General features: G+C 36.3%; 1 protein-coding gene across 1 annotated transcript in view; it reads left to right on the top strand.

Moving 5' to 3' along the window:
* The window catches only part of LOC106877058 (dolichyl-diphosphooligosaccharide--protein glycosyltransferase subunit 1), a 30,613-nt gene extending 10,633 nt beyond the window's left edge, over positions 1-19,980 (top strand). The window contains exons 2-10 of the mRNA XM_014925848.3: positions 814-875; positions 7,350-7,656; positions 8,311-8,517; positions 10,335-10,527; positions 12,212-12,311; positions 14,762-14,900; positions 15,965-16,084; positions 18,264-18,509; positions 19,653-19,980. Of these exons, the coding sequence (XP_014781334.1) occupies positions 814-875; positions 7,350-7,656; positions 8,311-8,517; positions 10,335-10,527; positions 12,212-12,311; positions 14,762-14,900; positions 15,965-16,084; positions 18,264-18,509; positions 19,653-19,835 (1,557 nt within the window). The 3' untranslated portion in view covers positions 19,836-19,980. The remainder of the gene's footprint in view (positions 1-813; positions 876-7,349; positions 7,657-8,310; positions 8,518-10,334; positions 10,528-12,211; positions 12,312-14,761; positions 14,901-15,964; positions 16,085-18,263; positions 18,510-19,652) is intronic.
* The last annotated feature ends 6,708 nt before the right edge of the window (positions 19,981-26,688 follow it).

Below are 26,688 nucleotides of genomic sequence, written 5' to 3'. Positions count from 1 at the left end.
TAACTTGTTTTTCATGTCTTTGAAAGTACAAAGCTGGAGGATGATGTGTTGAAAGGGAAATGACAATGAATTCCAACAATTGTAACAACGCACACAGTAGGTAAACATTCACACACACACACATCTTTGTACAGTTTCTTGTCTACCAAATTCACTCAAGGCTGTGGTTAGCCCAAGTTTACAGTAGAAGACACTTGAGGGACTGCAGTAATTATTTTAATTAATTAAAATTAAGTCTTGCTGAGTGAATAGTTGCATGGTTAAGAATTTTCATTTGCTGTCATGATCTCAAGTTTAACATTATTGTATAGTATTTTGGACAAGTGACTTCTACCAAAGTCTTGTGAGTGAAATTGGACAGACAGAAATTGTGCAAGTCCATTGGATTGGATGTACCTGTAATTCAAAGGTTAAGCCATCTAACACTAAGTTTGTCTGAGATTGTGTTTAGAGTATGAAATATAGAAGAAAACTGCAAATATTTTGAGATCTGACTTCACCATTTCTCCCCACATCTTTGACCTTATATCATGTTTATCTTCCTTTCTTAGCATATTTTACTTTTCTACCAAGCACTTAATGTCTATCCATACCAGTGCAACAATCATCATCCATCATTTTGAATCCGGGCTTTGTCCTCGTTAACAGGGGTGGCCGGATCTATTTCAATGCCATAGCAACCGCCCTCACATTCAACAATCTCTCTAGCATATATCAGCTAATGTTAAGGATTATTGGATTAAAGAGTTATTATTTACTTCAGTCTGTTAACATTGATTAATGTTTATTTTGTATTTTTATTCTTATTTCCAGTTGAAAAGTGAAGATGATAAGTTGAAAGTTAAAAAGAAGCAAACCACAATAAAAGGTCAAAAGTAAGTTACATCATTTTGATATTTAATTTTTTATCTTTAAAGTGGTATGTTAGTGGTTCCCAACCTTTTCACTAACAAACACCGCCTTTATTTAAATGAATTTTCCCATGGTCACAGGTTTGGTTGTGTGGTTTAGAAGTTCTCTTTGCAACCACATGGTTTTGTGTTTTTTTTACTGTGTGGTACCTTGAGCAATTGTCTTCTACTGCCTGACTGGCCCTCGTGCAGGTGACACGTAATAGCACCCACTACACTCTCGGAGTGGTTGGCGTTAGGAAGGGCATCCAGCTGTAGAAACTCTGCCAAATTAGATTGGAGCCTGGTGTTGCCATCCTGTTTCACCAGTCCTCAGTCAAATCGTCCAACCCATGCCAGCATGGAAAGCGGACATTAAACGATGATGATGATGATGATGTAGCCTCAGCCTTGTAATTGGGTATGGTGGGTGGAAGCTGTGTGGAAGGAAGCCTACTGTATGTGTATGTGTGCATGCACTTGAACCATTTTGTTTGTTCACCTGCTGATTGATATGTTTATATCCTTCTAACTTAGCAATTTGGCAAAAGGAGACTAAATGCAATAAGTACCAGACTTAAAAATAAGTATTGGGGGTCGATGCCCCAGCATGGATGCAGTTCAGTGACTAAAACAAGTAACAAAAATTAAAAAATAGACCACAGGCTTTTGAAAAACATCTCTATTCAACAAATGTTGAACTTAGCTTCATAGACTCCTACCATTCTCTTTGTGTTACATAAGTATCCACAGATCCCAGGATAGGAGCTGCTGCTATAAATTATTGAGTAGAAAATACATGGTTTTGAGCAGCTGTAATTTTCTGAAAATCTTTTGACATTTTTAGACTATGTATTCTGAAAAAAGTTAAGTTCATCATATTTTAGACACTCTTTTCTGACTTTCTTTCTCTAACTCAACCCCTTTCAGTTTCTCTCTTTTATTCAATATCTCCTTCAACAAATTTAACTTTTTGGGACAATTTAGAGTATCATCAAGTGCAGAGTTTTATTAATCATTGGTTCAAGAGGAAATCACTAGAGCAAAGAAAATTGGTAATAAGTATTAACAATTTGGTTTAGAATTAGATGTTGGTATATTTAATATATATATATATATATATATATATATATATATATATATATTCCATAAATCAAACCTAATGTAATGAACACAGAAAAGGTGTAATGGGATCACAGGCAGACTAACAGAAAATAAGCTACAAATGTATTGAAGCATTATGTTCTATAGGCATACCAGAAATAAGGCATTAAATTTATTTCTTCTTGGGCTTCACAGAGGCAATGTGGAAAATGCTGGTGTCACGTAACTAGCACCTGTGCTGGTGGCATGTAAAAAGCACTTTCCAAATACTGGGCTGCACAGAGGCTATGACAAATGATGCGCTTGAGAAGACTCATCAAGCCAAGTGAAATCGTAGTTGTGGCAGATATTGGTGTCATGCAAGCTGACACCCGTGCCAGTGACACATAAAAAGCACCCATTACACTCTTGGAGTGGTTTGCATTAGGAAGGACATCTAGTTGTAGAAACCATGCCAAATCAGACTGGAGTTTGGTGCAGCCCCTCAGCTTACCAGCCCTGGTCAAACCATCCAACCCATGCCACAGCATGGACAATGGACATTAAATGATGATTAATACATCATCATTAAATGTCCATTGCCCATGCTGGGTTGGATGGTTTGACCAGGGCTGGTGAGCTGAGGGGCTGCACCAGACTCCAGTCTGATTTGGCATGGTTTCTACAACTGGATGCCCTTCCTAATGCCAATCACTCCGATAGTGTAATGGGTGCTTTTATATGATGCCGGTATCTGCCATGACTACAATTTCACTTGATTTGATGGGTCTTCTTCTCAAGCACAGCATATTGTTGAAGGTCTTGGTCATTTGTTATTGCCTCTTTGAAGCTCAACACTTGAAAGGTGCTTTTTACGTGTTATGCAACACCAGCAATGGCCACATTACTTCTGCGAGGCCCAACACTCCAAAGGTGCTCTTATGTGGCACCAGCACTAGTGCCAGTAACATGACAGCAGCACTGGCCATGACTATGTAAAAGCAGTGTAGTAGAAGAGCTATTTAGGTAGTCAGTCTAACACTTGAACGGGGGCAAATTGGTGAAGTCATTAGAGCATTAGATAAACCACTTTATGGTATTTGTTCCAACTCTTTGCAGTCTGAGTTCAAATCCCACCAAAGTTGATTTTGCTTTTCATCACTTTGTTGGGGGGTCAAAAAAGTGTCAATCTAGAGCATGGATTGGTGGAACTATTAGAATTGTGGATGTTTTCTGATATCTGCACTGGCTGTTTGCATTCTGGCCGCAATGTCTGTGATGGCACTGGTAGTTTTGAGAAGGGAGACTGACATAAACTGCTCCACTGTTAGTCTTACACACCCAAAAATAGCATCCTTTGGCCTGTGCATGTATAGTCGTCCTCAAAATTATTCATACCCTTGTTAATTTTTGTGATGAAATGAATGCACTTTGTCAAGTCTGTTTGAGTTATATGTGACCAACAAGTGAAAGAATAGCAACAATATACAATTTAAGAAATTCTTCACCTCAGGAGTATTTTATTTGTGGATTTTCAAAAAATGCCATGTTCAAAATTATTCATAACCTAGGTTTACTCAGGCCAATAGCATAGCCTTTGTTTTTTATGATCACTTTTAGATGATTCTTGTACATGTCCACAAGCTTCCTGCATATCTCCTGTGGGATGATGGCCCACTCTTCCTTGGTGAAAGCCTCGAGCTGGATCAGATTGGTCAGTTTCCTAGCCATCACTCTAGTCTCGCCACAAATTCTTGATTGGATTCAGGTTAGGACTCTGACTTGTCCATTCTAGGACATTGACATCATTGTCCTTGAACCATTTCTTTACTACTTTGATGGTATGTTTCGGATCATTGTCCTGCTAGTACTTCCAGTTGTGGCCGAGTTAGTTTCTCAGTGGATTCCGTCACGTTTTTATCAAGGATCCTGATGCAATCCTCTTTTCTCATGATTCCTTGAACTTTGACAAGCTTCTTTGTGCCACTGGAAGAGAAGCATCCCCATAACATTATGTTTCCACCACTATGCTTGACGGTGGGCACAGTGTTCTTCAGCTTGTATGCTTTTCCTTTCTTGCTCCAGACATATTCAGCATCCATGTGACCAACTTCATCTCATCAGGCTACATGGTTGACCAAAAGCTGGGATCATGCTTCAGATGACCTCTAGCAAAGGCCAGGCAAGCCTCCAGATGTTTCTTCCTGAGCAGTAGCGTCTTCTGAGGCCCATGTCCATGGAGACCTCCTCTACGCAAAACTCGTTCAATGGTGAACCGTGACACCTTCATCCTTGCCTGGTCAAGTGTTTCAATTAGGGCCTTGATTGTGGTCTGGGGGTTGTTGTTGACCTCGTGGCAGATTTTCCTGGCGAGTTTGGGAGACACCTTACGCTTCCTGCTACACCTACTGAGGGTTTTAACAGTGTTGAACCTCTTGTGCTTGTTGATTATGCTCTGGACAGTTGCTACAGGGACATCATACTGTATGTATGTATGTATGCATGCATTACACGATTAAATTATTAAGAAATGTGAATGAAAAGGAATTGTAGTGATGTTGAACTTTATTCCAAAAGTAATACATAGGCAATAATGTAACTTTAGACTTTTGCATTAAATGTTCAAAATGTTGCCCATTTTTGTTACTGCAAACACACCATTACTGAGAAAGAGAATGGCACATCTTTATGTAGCTTGAGTGTGATTTCTTCTAAAGTTGCTGTAATTCGATTCTGGAGGTTATTTAGGTTGGACACACAAACAGCATATATTTTATGTTTTATCAGGCACAAATAAAGAAAAATCAGAGAGATTGAAATCTAGCCAGCTATGCCTTATTTTGCACATTGTCAGAGTTTTGTTGTTCAGTGATTCCTTTATGGTGACTGTCTAATTGAGACCAAGCTTCATCTTGTCAAAATGAAAGTATCTTGATTATTAAATGTTGGCCACAGGTGGTCTGAAAGCATTGAGATATAACTTTGAGCTGTTTTATTGGCCAATTAAGTGTAGCAGCTTCATATTTTGCCAACATTTGGTCATAAAATTGCACTTATCAACCAAAATTGTCCTTGTTTAGGTAGTGGACTGAACAAGGAGTAAAATAGTATAGTTTTAGTTCCATGAGAATGACGATGTTTAACTGATGTCAAGTTTATGGGAGTTACAGTGACTTGGAAATTCTTTATAATAGTTGATACAACATACTGCCTGAACATTCTGTGTGTTTGCTGTCTGAGACAGATCCACTCTATTCAAACATGGTGGTCATTTTGCTGATACATGGCGGGGTTGTAGTTTCGAATCTTTTTTGCTAAGCACATTGAATTGATACAGGATATCTTCATAAATGCCCTCCATTAGCTGTAATTAGGAATTTCCCTCCATTATTTGTCATTAGGAATCAAAAACAAACTTGTTGCACATACATACACACATACACAGACATGCAATGAAAATATAGCAATATGATTGGTTAAGCATATGACATGATTATCATATTTCTTTGTAATTAGCTAATTATATATTTATATCTTGTTTTTCTAATAACTACTTCAGATATAAAACTTAGATGTTTGCTTTCGAACCAGGTTTTGGGTTCACTCCCCCTGCATGGCATGTTGGGAAGTGTCTTCTACTATAGCCTTGAGTCAACGAAAGCCTTGTGAGTGGATTTAGTAAATGAGAACTTAAAGAAGACCCTCATATAAATGTGTGTGTGTCTGAGTGAATATGTGAATGCTTTATGTCTCCTTGTTTCGACATTGTGATAGTTGTAATTGAGTGAACTACTTTTTCCCACATTAATTATTTGAGGCAGAACTACTCATTGATAAATCTGATACTCTTAATATTGTAGTATATACAAAAGAAAATATACAACATACTAAATAATAAAGTTAATGGCTACTTATCACCATCATCTTTGTTTTGATATCCACTTTTCTATGCTTGCATGAGTTGGACAGAATTTTGTCAAGGTGGATTTTCTACATCTGGATGCCCTTCCTGTTGCCAACCCATACTTATTTCTAACTAGGGTAATATTTCCCCATGGCCTACTATTGAAATATATTTATAATGAAACGTTCCACTTATTTACTTTTCCTACATAGTAACATCTAATTATTCAGTATATTTTTAAAGACAGTAAAAAAAAAGAAAGAAAAAAAAATGCAATAAATTAAAAAAGCATATATATTTTGTTTAGCAGTTTTTAAAAAAAATTTATTACTAGCTAGCAAATTAATTTTTTCAAATAATTCTTGTTAAATCATAATAGTTGAACATCAAATACTGAACTATTAGCTAATGAAAATTGAATCCAGATCCTCTTAGGCAAAATAAGTTTCTCTTTTAACCACATGAGGTAACCACACCTGCTTTTACCATTAAACAGTAGGAAAAGGTTGCATGAATATGTGAGCCAGATGGGCAAAAAACAAAAATATTTGTTTTTTGTTTATTTTTATGGTAATTTTTATACTTATTTTTACATTAAAAAAACACAAAATCTAAGTACCACAAAATATTCACTTTCCTTTGCATCCAATATAAGCATAAATTCATTTGAGATTTCTGCATTGTTGTTGTCAAACAAATGTACGAATGGAGAAAAATCAGTGCATTTTTCCATCCAGAGCTAGTTGAAGTATCACTTTCTTTGCTATTAGGCTATCGTCATCATCTATTTCATCTGATGATGAAGGAAACTCAGAAAAAACTTCTATATTGGATGAAAAATCTGTGACTTGATTTCTTTCTTTGATAAGGGCTGTTTATATTCAGGAGCACTTGACAAAGACACTTGGGCATCAGTTGATGATGTCTATATTCAGGTAGAATTTTTAAAACAGTGATGATGTCTGCTATTTTCTAATGAAACATCATTTGAGGATGTCTGCTGTTTGAGGGTTAAAGCTGAAGCAAAGAATTGAATTTACAGATGTATTCAACACATCTATAGACTTGTCAGCAAGAAAGCTTCTGTATAGTCACTCAACTTGCTAGAGAAAGCAGCCAAATCTTTACCAAATTACACCCTAAATATCCTTAAAAGGTCAGGGCAGTCATAGCTGAAATGTTTTTGGTCTGCTCAATTAAGGTTGATTTGGGGTTAAACAACAATGTACCTAATTGATTGATCTGTTAGTATAATAGCCAAATTTCCCTCAACAGACTCTCAATTGCTTTGAAAACGAACATCTCTGTAAATGTAAATTCCTGGCCAATATTTTTGTCTGCTATTTCCAAGGTTGCTATCCACCAATAACTCATGTAAAATTGAAGTAGAATGTAACAACTGACTATTAACCTTAATTTTATTTGTATTTTCTTTCTTTAGGAATTATATTTTATTTCTTTATTGTTTACAGGAATATTTACTACCAAATTGACTTGTCATCTGGTATCGAACCTGGGAAGACTGCAGTTGTAGAATTGGAAGAGATATACACACATGCTTTGCAAGCTTATCCTTCTCAAATAGCACAATCTGAGAAACAGTATGTTGTGTTCAGTACCAACCTCTATTTGTTCTCACCATATCGAGTGATTAGTCAATCAGCCGTTGTCACTTGTGCTTCCTCCAATATTGAGTTCTACACTAAAAAGAAGCCTGTTTCTCAAGCTGAAACTAGTATCAACTATGGACCTTACCCCAACAAAGAACCTTTTACTGCGGTATATATATATCTACTTTTGATATTCTTTAACCATTCTATGCTTTTTTGTCCTCCACTCTTTACCATACTTGTATAGCTAGTGTGGCTCTACATATTTAAATATTTGCATATAAATTGTTTGAACCAGTTATATTTTAGGTTTTCACAGTTGAATGTTTTCCTAAAACCAGTTATAGGAAGAGTGTGTAGAGCCTGTTTTTACTTCTGCCAGATGAAGCTTCTCTCTTTCTTATATAGGCACATGTTGTTTTTTTAGCCTCAGACCAGTTTTAATTGAATAACTGTATTCCATTTGAGACCATCCAGGTTTTTTTCCAAATGTGTTATGTCTAGAACTACGTTATTCATTGTGTCCTTCCTTAAAATAGTTGAGATAAAGTTGGCTGCTATTTCTAGAACAACCATGCAGAGGTTTACTTGTTTGTTTGAGCAATGGATGCTGTATACTGAGTGACATATTGCCATATGATAAAGTGTGTATATCTTGATATATAAAGAAGTGTATAGAAAATTTTAGAAATTTTAAAGACTATACAACTTGCATTTCGATGTTGACGAAAAGTGTGTATTTAATATGTTAATGATATGTGTTGTTTCTCACACAATAATTATCATCTGATGACCACTTTATGATCTATTTTGTTTTCTGCAGGAAGAGCTGAAAGTCCATTTTGAAAATAACAGTCCATTCTTGACTGTAACCTACATGGAACGTGTTATTGAAATTTCACACTGGGGCAATATTGCAGTGGAAGAACATTTTCAAGTAGCTCATTCTGGAGCCACACTGAAAGGGCCATTCTCTCGTTATGATTATCAACGAAACCAAGATGGTGTCTCCTCTATCAAATCTTTCAAAGTAAACAACATTACACAAATCTTATTTTATCTAATACTTTTTCTCCTGTAATTACTGGTTTAAATTAACACCTCATGTTTCATGGACTAATTGAGAGGTGTTCCAAATAGATATTTAATATCTTTATGAATGAAATCCATATAAAACCATGAACCCAGCTAATTAGTGAAGGTAATCAGCATTGTTGATGTATAATTGTAGCTAATGATATATTTATGATTGAAGTAAACAAACTGATAGTAGCAAAATGTCTTAGATTATTACTAAAACATTTAGGAAGGGCATCCAGCCATAGAAATCATGCCAAGGCAGACAGCAGGGATTGGTGCAGTTTTCTGACTTGCCAGCCCCATCCAACCCATGCCAGAATGGAAAACAGACATTAAATAATGATGATGATGATGATGATATTGATTGGGATTTGTGTATCCTTTCAAGGATACACATGTACATATGTCTCTATCAGTCTGACATAATTTTGACTTAAAGTAATCTTATCCTGTGTATCACATGTAATATGCAGGATATATTTCCCTGGCCTCCATGCATCATATACTACACACATTCCCAATTTTTTTGTCAACCACCAGAGTAACTTGGGACATAGGAAAGTTTTATATTAATCGGAACGTATGAAGCAACTGCTAACTAAAAGTCTGAAAAGAAATATGGATGTTTAGGACAAACTTATGAAAATAATTTGGACAGGTAAAGGGTTAAAATGAAAAATTATCATATAATTTTTGCACTTTTCTGACAAAATAAGTTTAAGAAAAGGTAGTAGTGGTATTGATTCTTCACATGACTGTTACCATTCGGTTATAGTAAAGAAAGAAGTAAATGTGAAAATAATGAAATAATTGGTATTTGATTAAAAAGTTAAGATGGAATTTAGTGGTTTCTTATTGATTTAAAAACTTTGATAGGACAAGCATTATAAATAAAGTAAGTTTGGAAAAGTCATCAACATATTCTGCTAATCCGAAAGTTTTGTCACGATTCTTAAATTGATAATTTCTCAATTTGTATTTTCTGCAAGTTTTGTTATAGGATTGATTCATTTCTTAATTGTAATTCACCAGGATCAGTTTTCTTTTAAACATCATTAAAGGAGTCCATTACGAATACATTAACTTCTCATCTAGATAATGGACGAATAGAAAAAGACAGATTTTGGAAATAAGAAAATTCATATTCTAATTCTGATTAGGAATTGTTTTATTAATGTGTTTTGTAATATGTCACACTCTGCAAAATGTAAACGTGTGAGTGTGTAGTTGTGCATTACCATCAGATGAAGTCATCTTTTACCTATTTCTCTGTTTGGGCTTTAACCCTTCAGCATTTAAACTGGCCATATCCGGTCAAAATCTTCTTTTTTTTATGTTCAAACTGGCCAGATCCAGCCTCTCCTACCTACTGTATAATGTTAGTCTAAGAAACATACAGTCACATTACTGAAATCGCAAAAGCTACAAGAAAATGCTAGATAAATTCAAAACAATGTAGATAAATAAGTGTTACATTTCATAGAATAATCTCAATGCTAAAGGGTTAAGTATGAAGTTACATGCATACTAGACATGGACGAATTCTAAAGTTGTGTAAAGTAATCCTGAGACCAATCTAAAATGTACTTATATATATATATATTCTGTTGTATCTGGGGAGAGTCATTTTCTTATTGTACCTTAAAATTTAACACACTCACCGTTAAAATTTCCACTTATTTCTTATTTTTATTTTCCTAAAATTTTTGTTGCGTCTTGCAACCTTTTCAATAGTCTTGACTATTTTTATTCTTTTTTTACTTCTAGACTATTCTACCAGCTGCTGCCAGAGATGTCTATTACCGTGATGAAATTGGAAACATTTCTACTAGTCATTTGAAGGAAATGGACGATTCTGTTGAATTAGAACTCCGTCCTAGGTTTCCACTCTTTGGTGGTTGGAAGACCCAGTATTACATTGGCTACAATGTACCCAGTTATGAATATCTTTACAATAAAGGTAGACCATTCACTACTGACATTGCTGGGGGTGGGGATTAAAAATGCTGTGTTTATACAACTTAATTCATCAAGATGTAGATATTACAGCTTTCGTTTACAAAATAAGTGCTCTTTGTAATAGCTTGTTAAGATGGCTTCACAGTATTTTTGTTTCTAGAACTGTATCTTTAAGAGGTAGGACACCTTTTGTAGGTCCTCCTAGATAAGGGAAGGTTGGTACAGGTTAACTTTGAACGTAGGAAATTGGAGTAGAGTTAATTCTTCGATGAGGTAGTTCTATATTCAACATGAGGTAGATCACTCCAATAGATTTTATAAGAAACTAGGTCGTACCACTCTGTCTTCTGCTTAACATGTATCTGCAAGAATTGTTGACATTTGGCTCTCCAAGACATTTCTGATCAAGCAGACCTCTGACCAGAAAGCATTCCATCTCATCCTTTTCAGAGTACCTAAGACTACATTATCCAATGTGTCCTTTTTATTTTTAAGATGTTGGGATGGGGTTGGATTTGTGGGAATTTTCAGCAGGTCAAGCAACCTTGGAGACGCTTCACTTATTGGCTCATTTGTCTGCAGAAGTTGTCTTCACTGGTTGTTTTAAAGGTACATGAAGACAAAGCTAAAAGGTGGTTGTAGGGAGATGTAATGGTTGGAAGGAAGAAGTAGACAATACTTAAAATGACATGGTGAGCTGTCAGAAACGTTAGCATGCCGGGCAAAATGCTTAGTGGCATTCCGTCTGTCTTTACATTCTGAGTTCAAATTCCACCAAGATCGACTTTGCTTTTCATGTTTCAGGGTTGATAAATTAAGTACCAGTTGCGTACTAGGGTCGATCTAATTGGCTGGCCCTCTCCCCCCAAAATTTCGGGCCTTGTGCCTAGAGTAGAAAAGAATATTTAAAATGACATGAAATGGAAGATACTGAGGATCGGAGACAAGTGAGTGAAGTGAGGTTTGGTGAGAGTGATGTAATAGTGATGATTCAAGAAGCAGAGAATACAGGTTGTTCATTTAAGTAGTATTGTAGGGTCTGTGGGTGTGAGAGAGAGTAGATTTTCGTCTCAGTGAATATCCTCTTTATTTAAGATCCATCTTCTGTGCTAGCAGGGATTGGATGGACCAACAGAATCCAGTGAGTCAGAGGACTGTGCCAAACACTTGTGTCTGCTTTGGCATGGTTTCTATGGCTGGATGCCCTTCCTAATACCAACCACTTTACAGAGTATTCTGGGTGCTTTTTTTTTGTGTGAATTCAGTACTAATGTGGTTGCTGTATAACTCACATGGCTAAAAGCCCCCTCAACTAAGTGGGAGACTTGTAGAAAAGAGGAAGCTTTGTGCTGAGAGTTGAGAGGCTAAAGTTGATGTGGAGGAGATAAATGGCTACCCTGCCATATAAGGGTGAGTGGGAGTAGTTGGAAAGATAGATGAAGATGGTGATGATGAAATGTCAGTGCATATCTCAAAGTACAAGATGAATTGAAGAGAGACAAGGAACAGAAGATTGAGGAAGGTGAGTGGGAAGAGAGTGACAGGTGGTTGGTATTGTAGGGAGAGGTGAATGATGAACAAGGTGGGAGCTGTGGCTGATAGAAATATGAGTTGAAGGAGAAGGAGAGATACAATGACAGATATGGAGGTCTGGAAACTAATTGTCCAATGTCTTTATTGTGCAGGAGACAAGTATTTGTTGAAGATGCGTCTTATGGATCATGTATTTGACGACCAAATTGTTGATCATTTGACAGTGAAGATAATCCTACCAGAAGGCTCCAAGTAAATACACTTTTTTTTTGTTAACTATCTTATGTTTTTCATAAACTGTAGCCAATATGAGCACCATATGTTCATCAATATTAGCATCAGGAATGCAAATATTGTATAAGGCCTAATCTAAATAGCCAGTCAAGTTAGTAAAACAATCTCAAATTAAAGGAATTACGTTTGTTAGTCTATTATTGTATTTTGTTTTATTGTTTAGCACTAGATGTGCTAGGGTGGAGGCGCAATGGCCCAGTGGTTAGGGCAGCAGACTTGTGGTCATAGGATCGCGGTTTCGATTCCCAGACCGGGCGTTGTGAGTGTTTATTGAGCAAAAACACCTAAAAGCTCCACGAGGCTCCGGCAGGGGATGGTGGCGAACCCTGCTGTACTCTTTCACCACAACTTTCTCTCACTCTTACTTCCTGTTTCTGTTGTACCTGTATTTCAAAGGGCCAGCCTTGTCACACTGTGTCACGCTGAATCTCCCCGAGAACTACGTTAAGGGTACACGTGTCTGTGGAGTGCTCAGCCACTTGCACTTTAATTTCACGAGCAGGCTGTTCCGTTGATCGGATCAACTGGAACCCTCGACGTCATAAGCGACGGAGTGCCAACAAACAAGATGTGCTAGGGTAATGTGATATGGTAACCAACATCTTGGTAAATTGACTGATTTAATTATAGTCGTTTCACTTCAGTTAAAAGCATAACTACTCTATAACTTCATTTCCTCTACATAAGATTCTATGATAAATATTATATTCTAATTGGATGTAATTATACCATCACTATAGGACATGTGTGAAGGAATCTAGGCTTGGGATTGTTAGGTTGTGGGACTGGGTGACATGTGTCTTTGAGCAAGGCACTTCATTCTACATTGCTTCAGTACATTCAGATGAAAATGAGTACCAGGGATTAACCCTGTGACATACTGTACTCTCAATGAGAATCCCTGTACTCTCAGCCTTTAAGGTCTTGAAAACTTGGATAAGCTCCTGCCTCATGAACCTGTAGGCTTCAGACAGACTTTAGGATATCTGTGATATTGATACAGTTATATCCTCATCATATATTTACTATACTGTATACTGGTAGTGTTATATCCATTTACATGACTTTTTTAGTGTGCGATACACTTGTACAGTTATAGCATCAACATAGGAAATCTACTGTATTCTATACTAGTACAGTTTTATCTTTATTATAGGATAATGTATGAATTCAGTTATGCTGATATGCTTTATACTGTATAGTTTTGCAGTTACTTTCTATACCCTGGTATACTTTGTATACCAGAGTACAAAAATAAAATACTTTGTTAATTTTTGTGTTCATTTTACCATGCTAGTGTGGGTTAGAAGTATATATTATTGAGCCAGATGCTTTCCCTGTCATTAACTCTTACCTGTTTTTCAAATAAGAAATGTCCTATTTCACATGTCTTTGAAGTTGAAAAGCTAGCAAATGACTTGGTGATAGGAGAAATAACATCATTGCTTGAAGCTGAGTGATTTCCAAAGAAGTGCAAATGTAAACAAACAAAAACAAACACACATGCGTGCATACAACACTTTATACATGCATATATGACAGGCCTGTTTCAGCTTTCATTTAGCAAATCCCGGTGACTACTGACCGAGACCTTTGGAAATGTGCTGTGCGTGAGAAGACCCGGCAAGCCAAGTGAGATCGTTGCCAGTGCCCCTGGACTGGCTCTTGTGCGGGTTGCACATAAGATGTACCATCCTGAGCGTGACCGTTGCCAGTACCGCCTGACTGGCCTTGTAGGGTTTTCGAGCAAGATCGTTGCCAGTGCCCCTGGACTGGCTCTTGTGCGGGTGGCACATAAAAGACACCATTTCGAGCGTGGCCGTTTTCGTGCGGGTGACATGTAAAAGCACCCACTACACTCTGAGTGGTTGGCGTTAGGAAGGGCATCCAGCTATAGAAACTCTGCCAAATTAGATTGGAGCCTGGTGTAGCCATCCGGTTGCACCAGTCCTCAGTCAAATCGTCCAACCCATGCTAGCATGGAAAGCGGACGTTAAACGATGATGATGATGATGATGATTTATGAGGTTTTGCTTGTTGTTTGTGCAAAGTGCTGTTCAATGAGACTGAAACTGAAACCACATGGCTGGGAAGAAAACTTCTTAATGACACAGCCATGCATGCACCTAGTAAGTGTGAATATCCTCCCCCAACTTTTATGTAAGTATGTATGTATGTATGTAAATGATGTGATAAAATATTGATTTGCACAAAAAGCTCAGATGGTTGCAAAGGTCTGTTATTAATGTTGTCTGCACTTGTTTAAAGTAGAAATAAATTATAATACACAGAATTACTCAATCCATTTTGTTTTTTGTGTGCTGACTATGAAATACTTAAATGTTAAAGTACAGTGGTTTTTTTCATTGTTGATATTTTCATATTTTCAATGTTGATATTCTCGTTAGAAACATCAAGCTAAAGGCTCCTTTTGAAGTTGTTCATGGTAAAAGACAGTTGCATTTTACTTACTTGGATACAATTGGCAGACCTGTTATAGTATTACACAAGAGCAATTTGGTGGAACAGCATATTCAAGATTTTGAAGTAAGTCTTCTGAAATACATTTTACACTTCTATAGAAACTTGCATTAATCTCATCAACCAGAACAGTTAATCCAAATAATACTAAAATTATAATTTTTCAAATGATAACCTGCTTGTTAAAGATGAAAAAATATAGTAGATAAGAACTCTTGGTTTAGAAATCAAGGTTTCTGGTTTAAATCCAGTTGAGGACCATGTAACACGTCCAGGAATAAGACACCTGATGATGATTAGGGATCAAACTGATCAAAATATAATAGACATAAATTGGCTGATTTTTGACCTGACATTTGGAGTTTGGACAGCCTCTGTTGGTGATCTGCTATTTATGGTGAAATCACTTGATACAATAGTGCTATCCGCCTGTGCTGATGAGAATCTCATCAGCCAATATAGTAGTCTGCTTTTTAGCATTTGTCATCTACACAAGGTTATTTCTCGAAACATTTGCCGCATTCTAAGGTGTTATAACCAACTCATCCAATTTAGGTTGGATCCCCCATGATATATCAATACCATTAAGTTTTTTTAAATATTTGCTCTTTTATAGTGTACAGAGAGTTATTCAAGTTATTGTAGGATAAATTTTAGTATGTATATGCAAAATAAATGTTGATATTCTGACATAAGTACATGGCCACACATTTGGAGGAGGGTATAGTTGAGCAAATCAACTTTATAACCTCAATGGTGTTTAATTTCATCAACAACTGATGAATGACAGGCTAAGATGACCGTGGTAGGATTTGAACTTAGAGCATGAAGCAATGTAACCAACTACTGAAAGCATTTGGGCTAATGTTCTAACAATACTGCCAATCCATAAAAATACTAAGTGACCAATAGTTCTATTTATTTTATTGGTAGTTTGTAGTAGAGGTCACTAATTAAACTGTAAAATAGGTTCAAGAACCAAATTTATCTCTTCTTGCAATCACTTTAAGAAAGACATAAAATCATATTTTCGTAAGTTTTCTGTTAAATCTGAAAATTTGAATTGAATGAATTAGTATTTAATTTCTAAATGTAGTAATTTGATGTCATTATTTTTGTTTATATTTCAGCTGGGCTATAGCTTCCAGAAGTTCTTATTATTACAAGAGCCACTGCTTGTGGTTGGTGCTTTTTATCTGCTCTTCCTTGTTGTTATTATCTATGTCCGTTTAGATTTCTCCATTACAAAGGTCAGTATATTATTATTAACACATTTTATTTTGTAATTGTTTTAACTGTTTGAATAGTTTATTCATATTTTTTGTGGTTTAATCAGAGAAAGAAGGGTAACACTTAGGACATTTTCCTGTTTGCATTGACATTGAGACAAGGAAAAACAATCATGTGTCATGGGTTTTGTTTTCTTCATCTCTGCCCATGATATTTCACTGATAATAATTGGATTTTCTGATCCCTGAATGCTGATATGTGAATTAACCATTAGGCCTTTTGACATTGTATGTGTATGTATATGTGTGTGTCTCACCTTGTCTTGACATGTGATGATTGTAAATAAGTGTCACCATCATACAAGCAATGTTGTTCATTTCCCCGTCTTCCATGAAAAACATGTCTAGCCATGGAACCATATTACCATATGTGGAGAAACAGGTGAGGGTTGGCAACAGGAATGGCATCCAGTTGTAGAAAATCTGCTTCAATAAATTTCATGTGTCCCATTGCAAGCATGGCAAAAATAAGTGTATGATGATGAAAGTATTGATGTGTTTGTCCATGCACACACACACACACATATTCCACTCCTCTTAGGTATTCATTTCTCACCAAGTCCTAACTCACGTTTCCTCCAAAAATGGAATGGACTGCCATTAAAATGTTGGTTGCAGACTGCTTGCAGAGAACTGCACCAACTGGGTATTTATTCTTGAAACAGCTGTAAGAGACATTCTGCACCTTCCTTCTCTTTCAGTTTTAAGGATTAACCTGTGATGAACTCCCTTAACCTCATATTTAATATCAATACTATGAACTTACCTCATAACTATTCCTGGTATATACAAACATACATCACAACTATTATGAACATTTCTGAATGGAACTGTTACCAATCCCTTGTGATTTAAACTCCTTAACCCTTTCGTTACTAACCCGGCTGTAGCCGGGTGAAAAATTTTTTGGTTCATAAGACTAACCGGCCGAGCGTACCCATTGTTATTTAAATGTATATTTGAACCCAAATCTCGTTAGTACATTCGTTAAAACACCTGATTTCACTTTTCAAACAGTTGAGTTATTGTCTCCGACATTGTTTGGGGTGATATTTGAACTCAGTGAATTTTGGAAGATTTTTTCTCCACATTTTTTGCGGCGTTAATTTTTTTCAACTTTGAAGATGGAGAGGAGTTTCATGCTATCAAGCAGTGATTCCGAATTTGAAGGTTTTTCAACAGAAGATATGGAGATATCGTAGAAAAGAATGAATGAGCTACAAAAGCACGTGGTGAACGATAATGAATTGGATATTTCTGTATCCGAAACTGAAAGCAGCGACGGCGACAGCGAGGATGATTTTACACCAGAAAAAGATTTTAAAAATATTTTTATTAACAATTTTTCTGAGGAAACAGGGTCTACCCATAGTCTTTCTCAGGAAGCGAAACCTTTAGACTTTTTTTTCATGCTTATTTGAAATGATTACTCTGGAAACAAACCGTTACGCAGAATGTAAACAAACCGGAGAAAAAAGATAGCTTGTGGTTTCCTGCAACTGTAGATGAAATACGGGCATTTTTTGCCATAAATATTATTATGGGTATTAGACAGTTACCCAGAATAACAAATTACTGGAGCGATCAGGAACCTTTTGGCGATGAATATATTTCCAGTATTATGAACGAGTACGGTTCGTGAAGCTGAACCAATATTTACATGTGAGAGACACTAGCAGTACCCCCAGAGACAAAAATTATGCAATAGAATTGATTAAGAACCCTTTCTTTAATTATGTTCCAAATATCACATTAATATGTTGATAAATAAAAAAGTTACAGGTGTTTAATGAGACTAGTCTAAATTCATGATTATTTTAGAATTTAATTGAAACTCATGAGGGGTGTATTTTGGTCAGAAATATAGTAACGAAAGGGTTAAAGCATTTTTCTCCATGTGCTATATAATTATAATCTGATCCAGCACCATTTGTTTGCCCATCTATGCATTTATTTTTATACATGTATACATAATATACACACGTGTGTATGTGTATACATTTATATATCTTTGTGAGTGTGTGTATATATATTTATATATCTTTGTAAGTGTATGTTTATCTATATATATGTGTGTGTGTGTATATATGTTTTACATATAAGTATGTACATGCATAAACTTAATTATTTGTATACATAGGATGAAGCTAAAGAGAGCAAAATGAGAATTGCAAGTTTGATTGAAGAAGTTCAGAGTAGCCATGATAAGAGAAGTGCTCTGTATCAAACGTATGATGATGCTACAAACAAGTTTAAAAGCAACAAAGAAGCCAGTGTTTTCCAGACAAGTCGCAAGAAAATCGATAGTGATTACAAACAGCTGACTCAGCGGATACACACCCTTCAAGCTACTCTAAAAGAAGAAGGGGCAGAAGCTGCCGAAAAAGTGAGTTCATTTTCACCTTTTTTTTTTTTTTTTTATCTCCGTTATTTCAGTTGTTTCTTTTGCATCAGATCATTTATTAGGTTAGCTTTTTTTACTTGCATTTCTTGATAATATATACATCAATATACATGCATAACTATTTTTAATATAGAGAAAGAATTTCACGGATTTTTCAATAAAGATAATCCTTTATTACTCAATTGGTTTTTTTCCACGCATAGTGGACAGTAGTAAAAATAGGCCGGCTGGTATTAAGGACACATCTTGAAGTGTCGTCTGCTCCTTATGAAGACAGAAGAGAATGTTGAAGATTATTTAGATGATATGAGCTTGTACTTGTTTTTCACTGTTCCCTACAGAAAGAATATACAGCACATTTAATTTTAGAGTCTAAAATTTTAAATGTTCACTTGTTATTTAAAATCCTACGTAATTTTTGAGATATACTACATTTTCACAATATAACATAGTTTCTCTGGCACTTTTGCATCAAATTATCAGGATTTATAATTTACTTTATGAGAATAAAATAAATTATTTAGTTACAAATTTATTTTGTCATTTACAATCCAATTTTTCTATCATATTCTTATTTAAATTGTTAAAATAGTTGGTTTTTTTAACTTTGCTGTGTCAAATGCAAAATTCTCAGTTATTCTTTAATCTCAATTTTCTCATGATTGAAATTTCATTGCTTCAAACAGGGAAAGATATTTTGATCACTTACCATTCAATATGTCTCACTCTTCTTGAACATTTCTTAATGTTCCCACTCAACATCTGCTTCAATCCTCTCCTCCATTTCACTGAAAACCCATAACCATCATTTCAATTTTGCTTGTTTGACTTGAGTCTTAACCTTTTTAGTATTTAAACTGGCCATATCTGGCCCAAATATTCTACCTGTTTTATGTTTAAACCAGCAAGATCCAGCTTCTCACACCTACCCTGCAATGTCATCCTAAAAATAAACAATCACATCTTCTAAATCTCAAAGCTATGAGATAATACAGAATTAATTTTATAAAATGTAAATATATAAGTATAACACTTGACAAAGTAATCTGAATGTTAGAGGGTTAAACTGTTCCTGTCTGAATGCATTCACGTGAGTTAATACTGTTTTGTTTTGATATCTAACAGGTTGCTGAGCTGCAGAAGCTTGATAGCCAATACAAGGAACTTATCAATCAAGCTATAAATTATGCTGAGAAATTAATAAATAATAAAATGAATAAACAAGCCTACATTGAGAGTGAGCCAGCTATAAGTAAGAAACGCGCTGAGATTAACCAGAGAATGGAAGTTCTTAGTAGTTCTCTCTAGTAAACATTGCCATCTAGAGTGAAATCATTTATCAATTCATAAACATCTTTTGTTTGTCTGGACAATAAAAGAAGAAAAAAAAAGTTATTTCATTTCATACTGTTTTGTTCTACTCTATTTTGGAATAAAACATCCCAATTCTTAATTTGTATTTTTTTCAATTTTTGGTTTGTTTCTCTTTCTCCTTTTCTATATAACCTAAAATTTAGCCCAAAGAAATTTGTTTCATTTATAACAGAGACAGCTAATCTAAATTGAAGTATTTTGAAAGGAAAGTGTTATGCAGTAATGAAACTGAAGTTATATTATTAATTTATTATATAATAGGAATGTTTTATAAAAATATTGAAAGTTTTAGCAGCAATAAATCTAAACCTTGTTTCAATGTTAATTTTGTTTCATCTCTTTTCAATGTTAATTCTGTAATGTGAGTCTCTTTTTCATTCCTGGTTGTAGCCATTTCATTTCATTTATGCTGTTTACCACCTCACATTCACCATTTCACATGGGAGTTTCTATGTTACCACTCAGCCTGCTAGAAATAGCAATCACATCTACACCCTACTGCTTTAAAAGGATGGATGATGCATAGGATGGTCACCGCTTGAATGTCTTTAATGGTGGGTCTGCTCAACCAGGGATGACTTGCAATTTAACAATAATCATATAATCTTTCACTTCATGAATTTTGCTTTTATTATTTTTCTGGCGTCAGTCATTGTACTGTGGCCATGATGGGGCATCTCCCTTCAATGATAGAGCTGATGACATTGACCCCTATTATTTATTTAATCAACTGTGGAATGATGAATGGGAAAATGGACTTAGGCATGATTTGAACTCAATATGAAATATTGTTGCAACAGTCATTTTTCTACATAATAACAGAAATTTGCATCACCAGTCTGGAACCCCTATCTGGTTCAGGACTTTGACCTCCTGGAAACTGTTCAGAGACGTGCAACCAAGCGAATACCCTCCATCAGGCATCTACCATACTCTAAACACCTTGCTTCCCTGGGCATAGATACATTGAAACTCCGACGTCTGGCAACTGACTTTGAAAACCACAAAATTATTAGACATTGTGCCAACAACCACTTTGAGCACCTTTTTGAGTTCCATGTGTCTAACACGTGGGCATGCTTACAAAGTCAGAAAACAGTACAGCTCCCATGACTTTCGGAAACATTTTTTCATGCTAAGAGTTACTGAAGTATGGAACAAACTACCTGCATCGGTTATTAGTTGCTGAGACATTGCATCCTTTAAAACCGCCATGCTTCCTGAGATTCGCCAACACTACACCTGATACCCCTTCCCTCACCATATGCATGCACACATGTATATTACAATTCATACACTGTTTGTTCACTTTCCTGACTTTTGTACATAATTCTATGTACTATACTCTTTACTCTTTTTACTCTTTTACTTGTTTCAGTCATTTGACTGTGGCCATGCTGGAGCACCGCCTTTAGTCGAGCAAATCGACCCCAGGACTTAGTCTCTTTTGCCGAACCGCTAAGTTACGGGGACGTAAACACACCAGCATCGGTTGTCAAGTGATGCTGGGGGGGCAAACACAGACACAAACATATACACGCACATACATATATATATATATATATATATATATATATATATACATACATATATACGACGGGCTTTCAGTTTCCGTCTACCAAATCCACTCAAGGCTTTGGTCGGCCTGAGGCTATAGTAGACACTTGCCCAAGGTGCCACGCAGTAGGAATAAACCCGGAACCATGTGGTTGGTAAGCAAGCTACTTACCACACAGCCACTCCTGCGCCTATGTACATGTACCTTTGAGTTGTAATGCACCTGAGCACTATATACAATAATTTCATTATTATAAAAAAGAAAAACAGAGTTATGTTTTCAGGTAATATACAGTTCAAACCATAGAACATATTTTATGACAAAAGGAAGATGTCTAATACTTTGATCTTTCTACAATGAACATTTCTGCTTGAAGCCTTCTCTTGTGTTACAAAAACATATTCTACTGTTTCAATTAGTTATATTACAATTTGCTGACATAAACTATTACTTCACTTGTTAAGGTTATCTCTACAGATATTCTATAGAAATTATAGCCAACACTGATTAATGGATTAGTTGGGTGCCGAAGAAGAAGCAAAAAAAACTCCTGACATATGGCATATACACCCATTTTTCGTTTCAATCTCTTTGTTTACATCTGGTGTCTCGGATACAAAGCATCATCATCGTTTAACGTTCACTTTCCATGCTGGCATGGGTTGGACGGTTTGACTGAGGACTGGCAAGTCAGAAAGCTGCACCAGGCTCCAATCTGATCTTGCAGAGTTTCTACAGCTGGATGCCTTTCCTAATGCCAACCACTCCGAGAGTGTAGTAGGTGCTTTTATGTGCCACCGGCACGAGGGCCAGCCGCACGGTACTGGCAACGGCCACGCTCAAAATGGTGTATTTTATGTGCCACCTGCACGGGAGCCAGTCCAGCGGCACTGGCAACGACCTTGCTCGAATGATTTTCTATTGTGCCATCAGCACAAGTGCCAGAAGGCAACGCAGGTAACAATCACGCTCAAATGGTGCTATTTACAGGCCACTAGGACGGAAGCCAGACAGCTGCTCTGGCAATGAATACACGCGGACAGTGCTGTTAGTGCTCCGCTGGCACAGGTGCCAGTTATCAAAAACATCATGAGCGTGGCCGTTGCCAGTACCGCCTGACTGGCTCCCGTAGGATTTTCGAGTGAGATCGTTGCCAGTGCCCCTGGACTGGCTTGTGCGGGTGGCACATAAAAGACACCATTTCGAGTGTGGCCGTTTTCGTGCGGGTGACACGTAAAAGCACCCACTACACTCTGAGTGGTTGGCGTTAGGAAGGGCATCCAGCTGTAGAAACTCTGCCAAATTAGATTGGAGCCTGGTGTTGCCATCCGGTTTCACCAGTCCTCAGTCAAATCGTCCAACCCATGCTAGCATGCTAGCATGGAAAGCGGACGTTAAACGATGATGATGATGATCATAATGAAAATCAGTGCTGGCTATAATTTCTATAGAGTATCTGTAGCGATAGCCTTAACAAGTGATGTAAAGAGCACTGCTAACACATTTGAACACGGCAATCACTTACAAAAATCATTTTGATATACTTTATAATATATTATGGTTGCACAACAAAATACCTTGTCTCTGTAAGTCAGTATAAACTATTACTTGTTTCGTTGGGTTCTATTGTTTCACTATTTGTTAGGTGTTCAACAAATCTTGCTACAAGTATAGTAGTAGTTACACATATTAGTTAGTTCTACTTTAATTATGCAGTCACATCTTAATTAGCCACAATTGCCACTGTAATTAGTCATAGTAGTAATTAGTCACAACTGCCACTAGTCATAGCGGTAATTAGTCTCAGTTGCCTCTGTAACTATAAACTCATTTATAGAGCTAATTAGTCACAATTGCCACTGTAATCACGAAATCACTTGTAGCAGTAATTAATAACAACTGCAACTAATTATACAGTCATTATAGCAATAATTAGTTAAGCTCCCATTGTAATTACAGAATCACAACATCACTACCTTTCTTATATTTTTAAATAGAATTTCATGTTTTTGTCTTAATTTCTATAGAAAATCTTTCTGAAAGTCTAGACCTTCATTGAGAAGGAAGACCATAAAAATTGTAATGTAGTATTACATCAGTGGAATGAAACATTTCCTACTTATATTGAAACAGTTGGGCAAATAATTGTATGAGTGAAAGAAAGTAAACACAGTAGGTTGATGTTTGTCATGACAACTTAGGCAAAGGGTTGTAATTCTGGAATGTAAGAATTGAATATAACATGGTACATTTATTCAGTTGAGATCTAGTTTTAGCTGGAATAATAAAGTACTATACTATCTTTTGAAATAATACCAAAACATAGTGCAATGTCAGGCAAGATGGCAGCTCAGATCAAAAGACATTCTAGCCACGACCACCCATCTTCCTTTATTTCTCAGATGCAGTGTATCTAGGGTCATACGATACAATGTGTTCTTCCTTTAAGACAATAGTGTGATTTGGAAAAATCTGGCAGGTCATACGTTTTCATAGAGCCTCCTCCCTCATATGGTATTTAATTACAGTGCTTTATGTTTTGAGTTCAAATACCGTCAAGGTCAACTTTGGCTTTTATCATTCTAGGGTTGACAAACTAGTACCAGCTGATATAATCGTCCTCAAGCTGATGTATATCATCTATATATGGTTGCCTGACCAGCTGTTCAGCAAAGGGCAGTTGTTGAACGACATAACCTACAGGCGTCACGTTCAATGGTTGCACAATATAAGCATCCTATTGGCATTGTATCCTGATTAAAAAAAAAGACAAAAGTAGGTGGAAACTTAAGGTTTCTGGTAAGAAAAAAATGCAATACATATCTATGCATGGAGAATTGAAACTAAAATGCTGAAATCATTATCTCTGGGTCAATTAAATAAGTATCAGTTATGCACTGGGGTCGATATAATCGACTTAATCCGTTTGTCTGTCCTTGTTTGTCCCCTTTATGTTTAGCCCCTTGTGGACAATAAAGAAATAAGAAAGGTACCTACATACATACATACAAATTAAGAGCAGGAGAGACAGAGCTATGAAATATCTTATGAACAAATAGGAGAGTAAAGCCTTTAAACGTCCAAGATGCAACCACAAATGTCAGTTATATAAGTTTTTTGTGGAGGACATAACACATGTAACCAGTAGTTACTGAAAAATGTCTTTGAGATACCACCTCCTGCTGCAACATGATATTGTTACTAAAACATACAGTGCTATCCACAGAAAAAAGTTGCTCTGAGATAAATATAAATAACTACCTTCTAGCACCAAGCGTGGCCATTGCCAGTACCGTGTGACTGGCCCTCATGCCGGTGGCACGTAAAAGCACCCACTACACTCTCAGAGTGGTTGGCGTTAGGAAGGGCATCCAGCTGTAGAAACTCTGCCAGATCAGATTGGAGCCTGGTGCAGCCTTCTGGCTTGCCAGTCCTCAGTCAAATCATCCAACCCATGCTAGCATGGAGGGCGGACGTTAAACGATGATGATGATGATAATGATGAACACCTCTGCTGTTTATACACAAGGAATATTGGTACAAACACTGAAGTCTGATTCCATTATTTACAACAGTAAAGAAAAATCATGTATGGCCATTGAAGTAAGCTACCATGCAGATGTGTACATCTCTTCCAAAATTTACAAAATGGAGAATATTTATGAACAACTGCTTCACAGCTTGCTGCTCATTTATCTTTAATTATAGAATAACATACCAATAATTATTGGTGCATTTGATTATTTTAGTAAATGTCTAACTCTATGGAAAAGCTAGGAATTGCAGGCAAGGAGAGACTGGCTGACAGACACTTTACAGATAACATCTCTAAGTGAAACAGTAAAAATATGCAAGACTTTTTCTGTAGCTCAACATGTAACATTACTGTAGTTATCCATATCCCAGTGATGGAGCTTTGTTTCTTTGTTAGAAACCAGATCTTTCTTTCTAGGAAGAATTCTAATAATTAAAAAAAAAAGTCATACTTTTATACAAGGGTATGTAGACAATATATTCTATGCGAATATGAATATACTAACATTAGCATAAGACAAGCACACATCTTTAATATTTTTCAGAGCTACATAAATATATATACCATACTTTACATATCAAGTTCTATTTCTCCCATTTTTACCACTAAACTTTCACGCTACACACACACACACACACGTATATGCACTTGTGTATGTACTGATTTACCTCCCTTATACAACCAATTTATTCAGTTGTGGAATAATTCACGAGCGAGTTTTTTCAAATTTAAAAAATGTATGCAGAAATAAAACGCATTGGTAAAATGTTTTATATTATTTGAAAGAGAATTTTTTGCTCTACAAGATAGTGTGCTTTGATTTAAAAATTTTATTGGTTTTTGTGTATTTCCAGATCATTAAAATGGAATGTCAAGCGGACAAAACTGAGCATTTTCGACACCATTTACTTTTTGTATTTAATCGGGGTGTTAAGCCCGCCAAAGCTGCTCGTGAGAGTTGTGCTGTGTATGGAAAAGGAGCAATGCTTCAACATATCGCCTGCTGTTAGTTTTCACGCTTCAAAATGAGAATATTAACCTCAAGGATGGATCACACACCAGCCGATCAACTGAGTTCTATGAAGAGCGATTGAATCAACTTCTTCCCGAAAATCCCCGTCAAATGACCAAAGGGTTAGGCGGCGAGCTGGCAGAATCGTTAGCACGCTAGGCGAAATTCTTAGCAGTGTTTCGTCTGCCGCTACGTTCTGAGTTCAAATTCCGCCGAGGTCGACTTTGCCTTTCATCCTTTCGGGGTCGATTAAGTACCAGTTGCACACTGGGGTCGATGTAATCGACTTAGTCCCTTTGTCTGTCCACTCTATGTTTAGCCCCTTGTGGGCCATAAAGAATTAAATGACCAAAGGGTTGGCGAAGTAGATGGATTGCGATAAAAAAAATTTTTTTTTTAAACTGGTGAACCACCTTCACTCGATGGGCAAGGTTCATCAAACTCAATTGGTCAACTGGTGTGTTACCCGTCCTTGAGGTCAAAATTCCCATTTTTGAAGCATGAAAACCAATGGTGGGCAGTACTTTGAGGCATTGCTCCTTCTCCATACATAGCACAAATCTCATGAGTAGCTTCAGCAGGTTTAACACCTTGATTAAATTCAAAAAGCAAAAGGTGTCAAAAATGTTCAGTTTTGTCCACTTGACATTCCATTTTAACGATGTGAAAATACACAAAAATC

Source organism: Octopus bimaculoides, chromosome 2 (genome assembly GCF_046866305.1).
Source record: "Octopus bimaculoides isolate indiv1 chromosome 2, ASM4686630v1, whole genome shotgun sequence".
Lineage (NCBI taxonomy): Eukaryota > Metazoa > Mollusca > Cephalopoda > Octopoda > Octopodidae > Octopus > Octopus bimaculoides.
The sequence above is the reverse complement of the archived record's forward strand: the minus strand, read 5'-3'. Positions and strand labels throughout refer to the sequence as shown.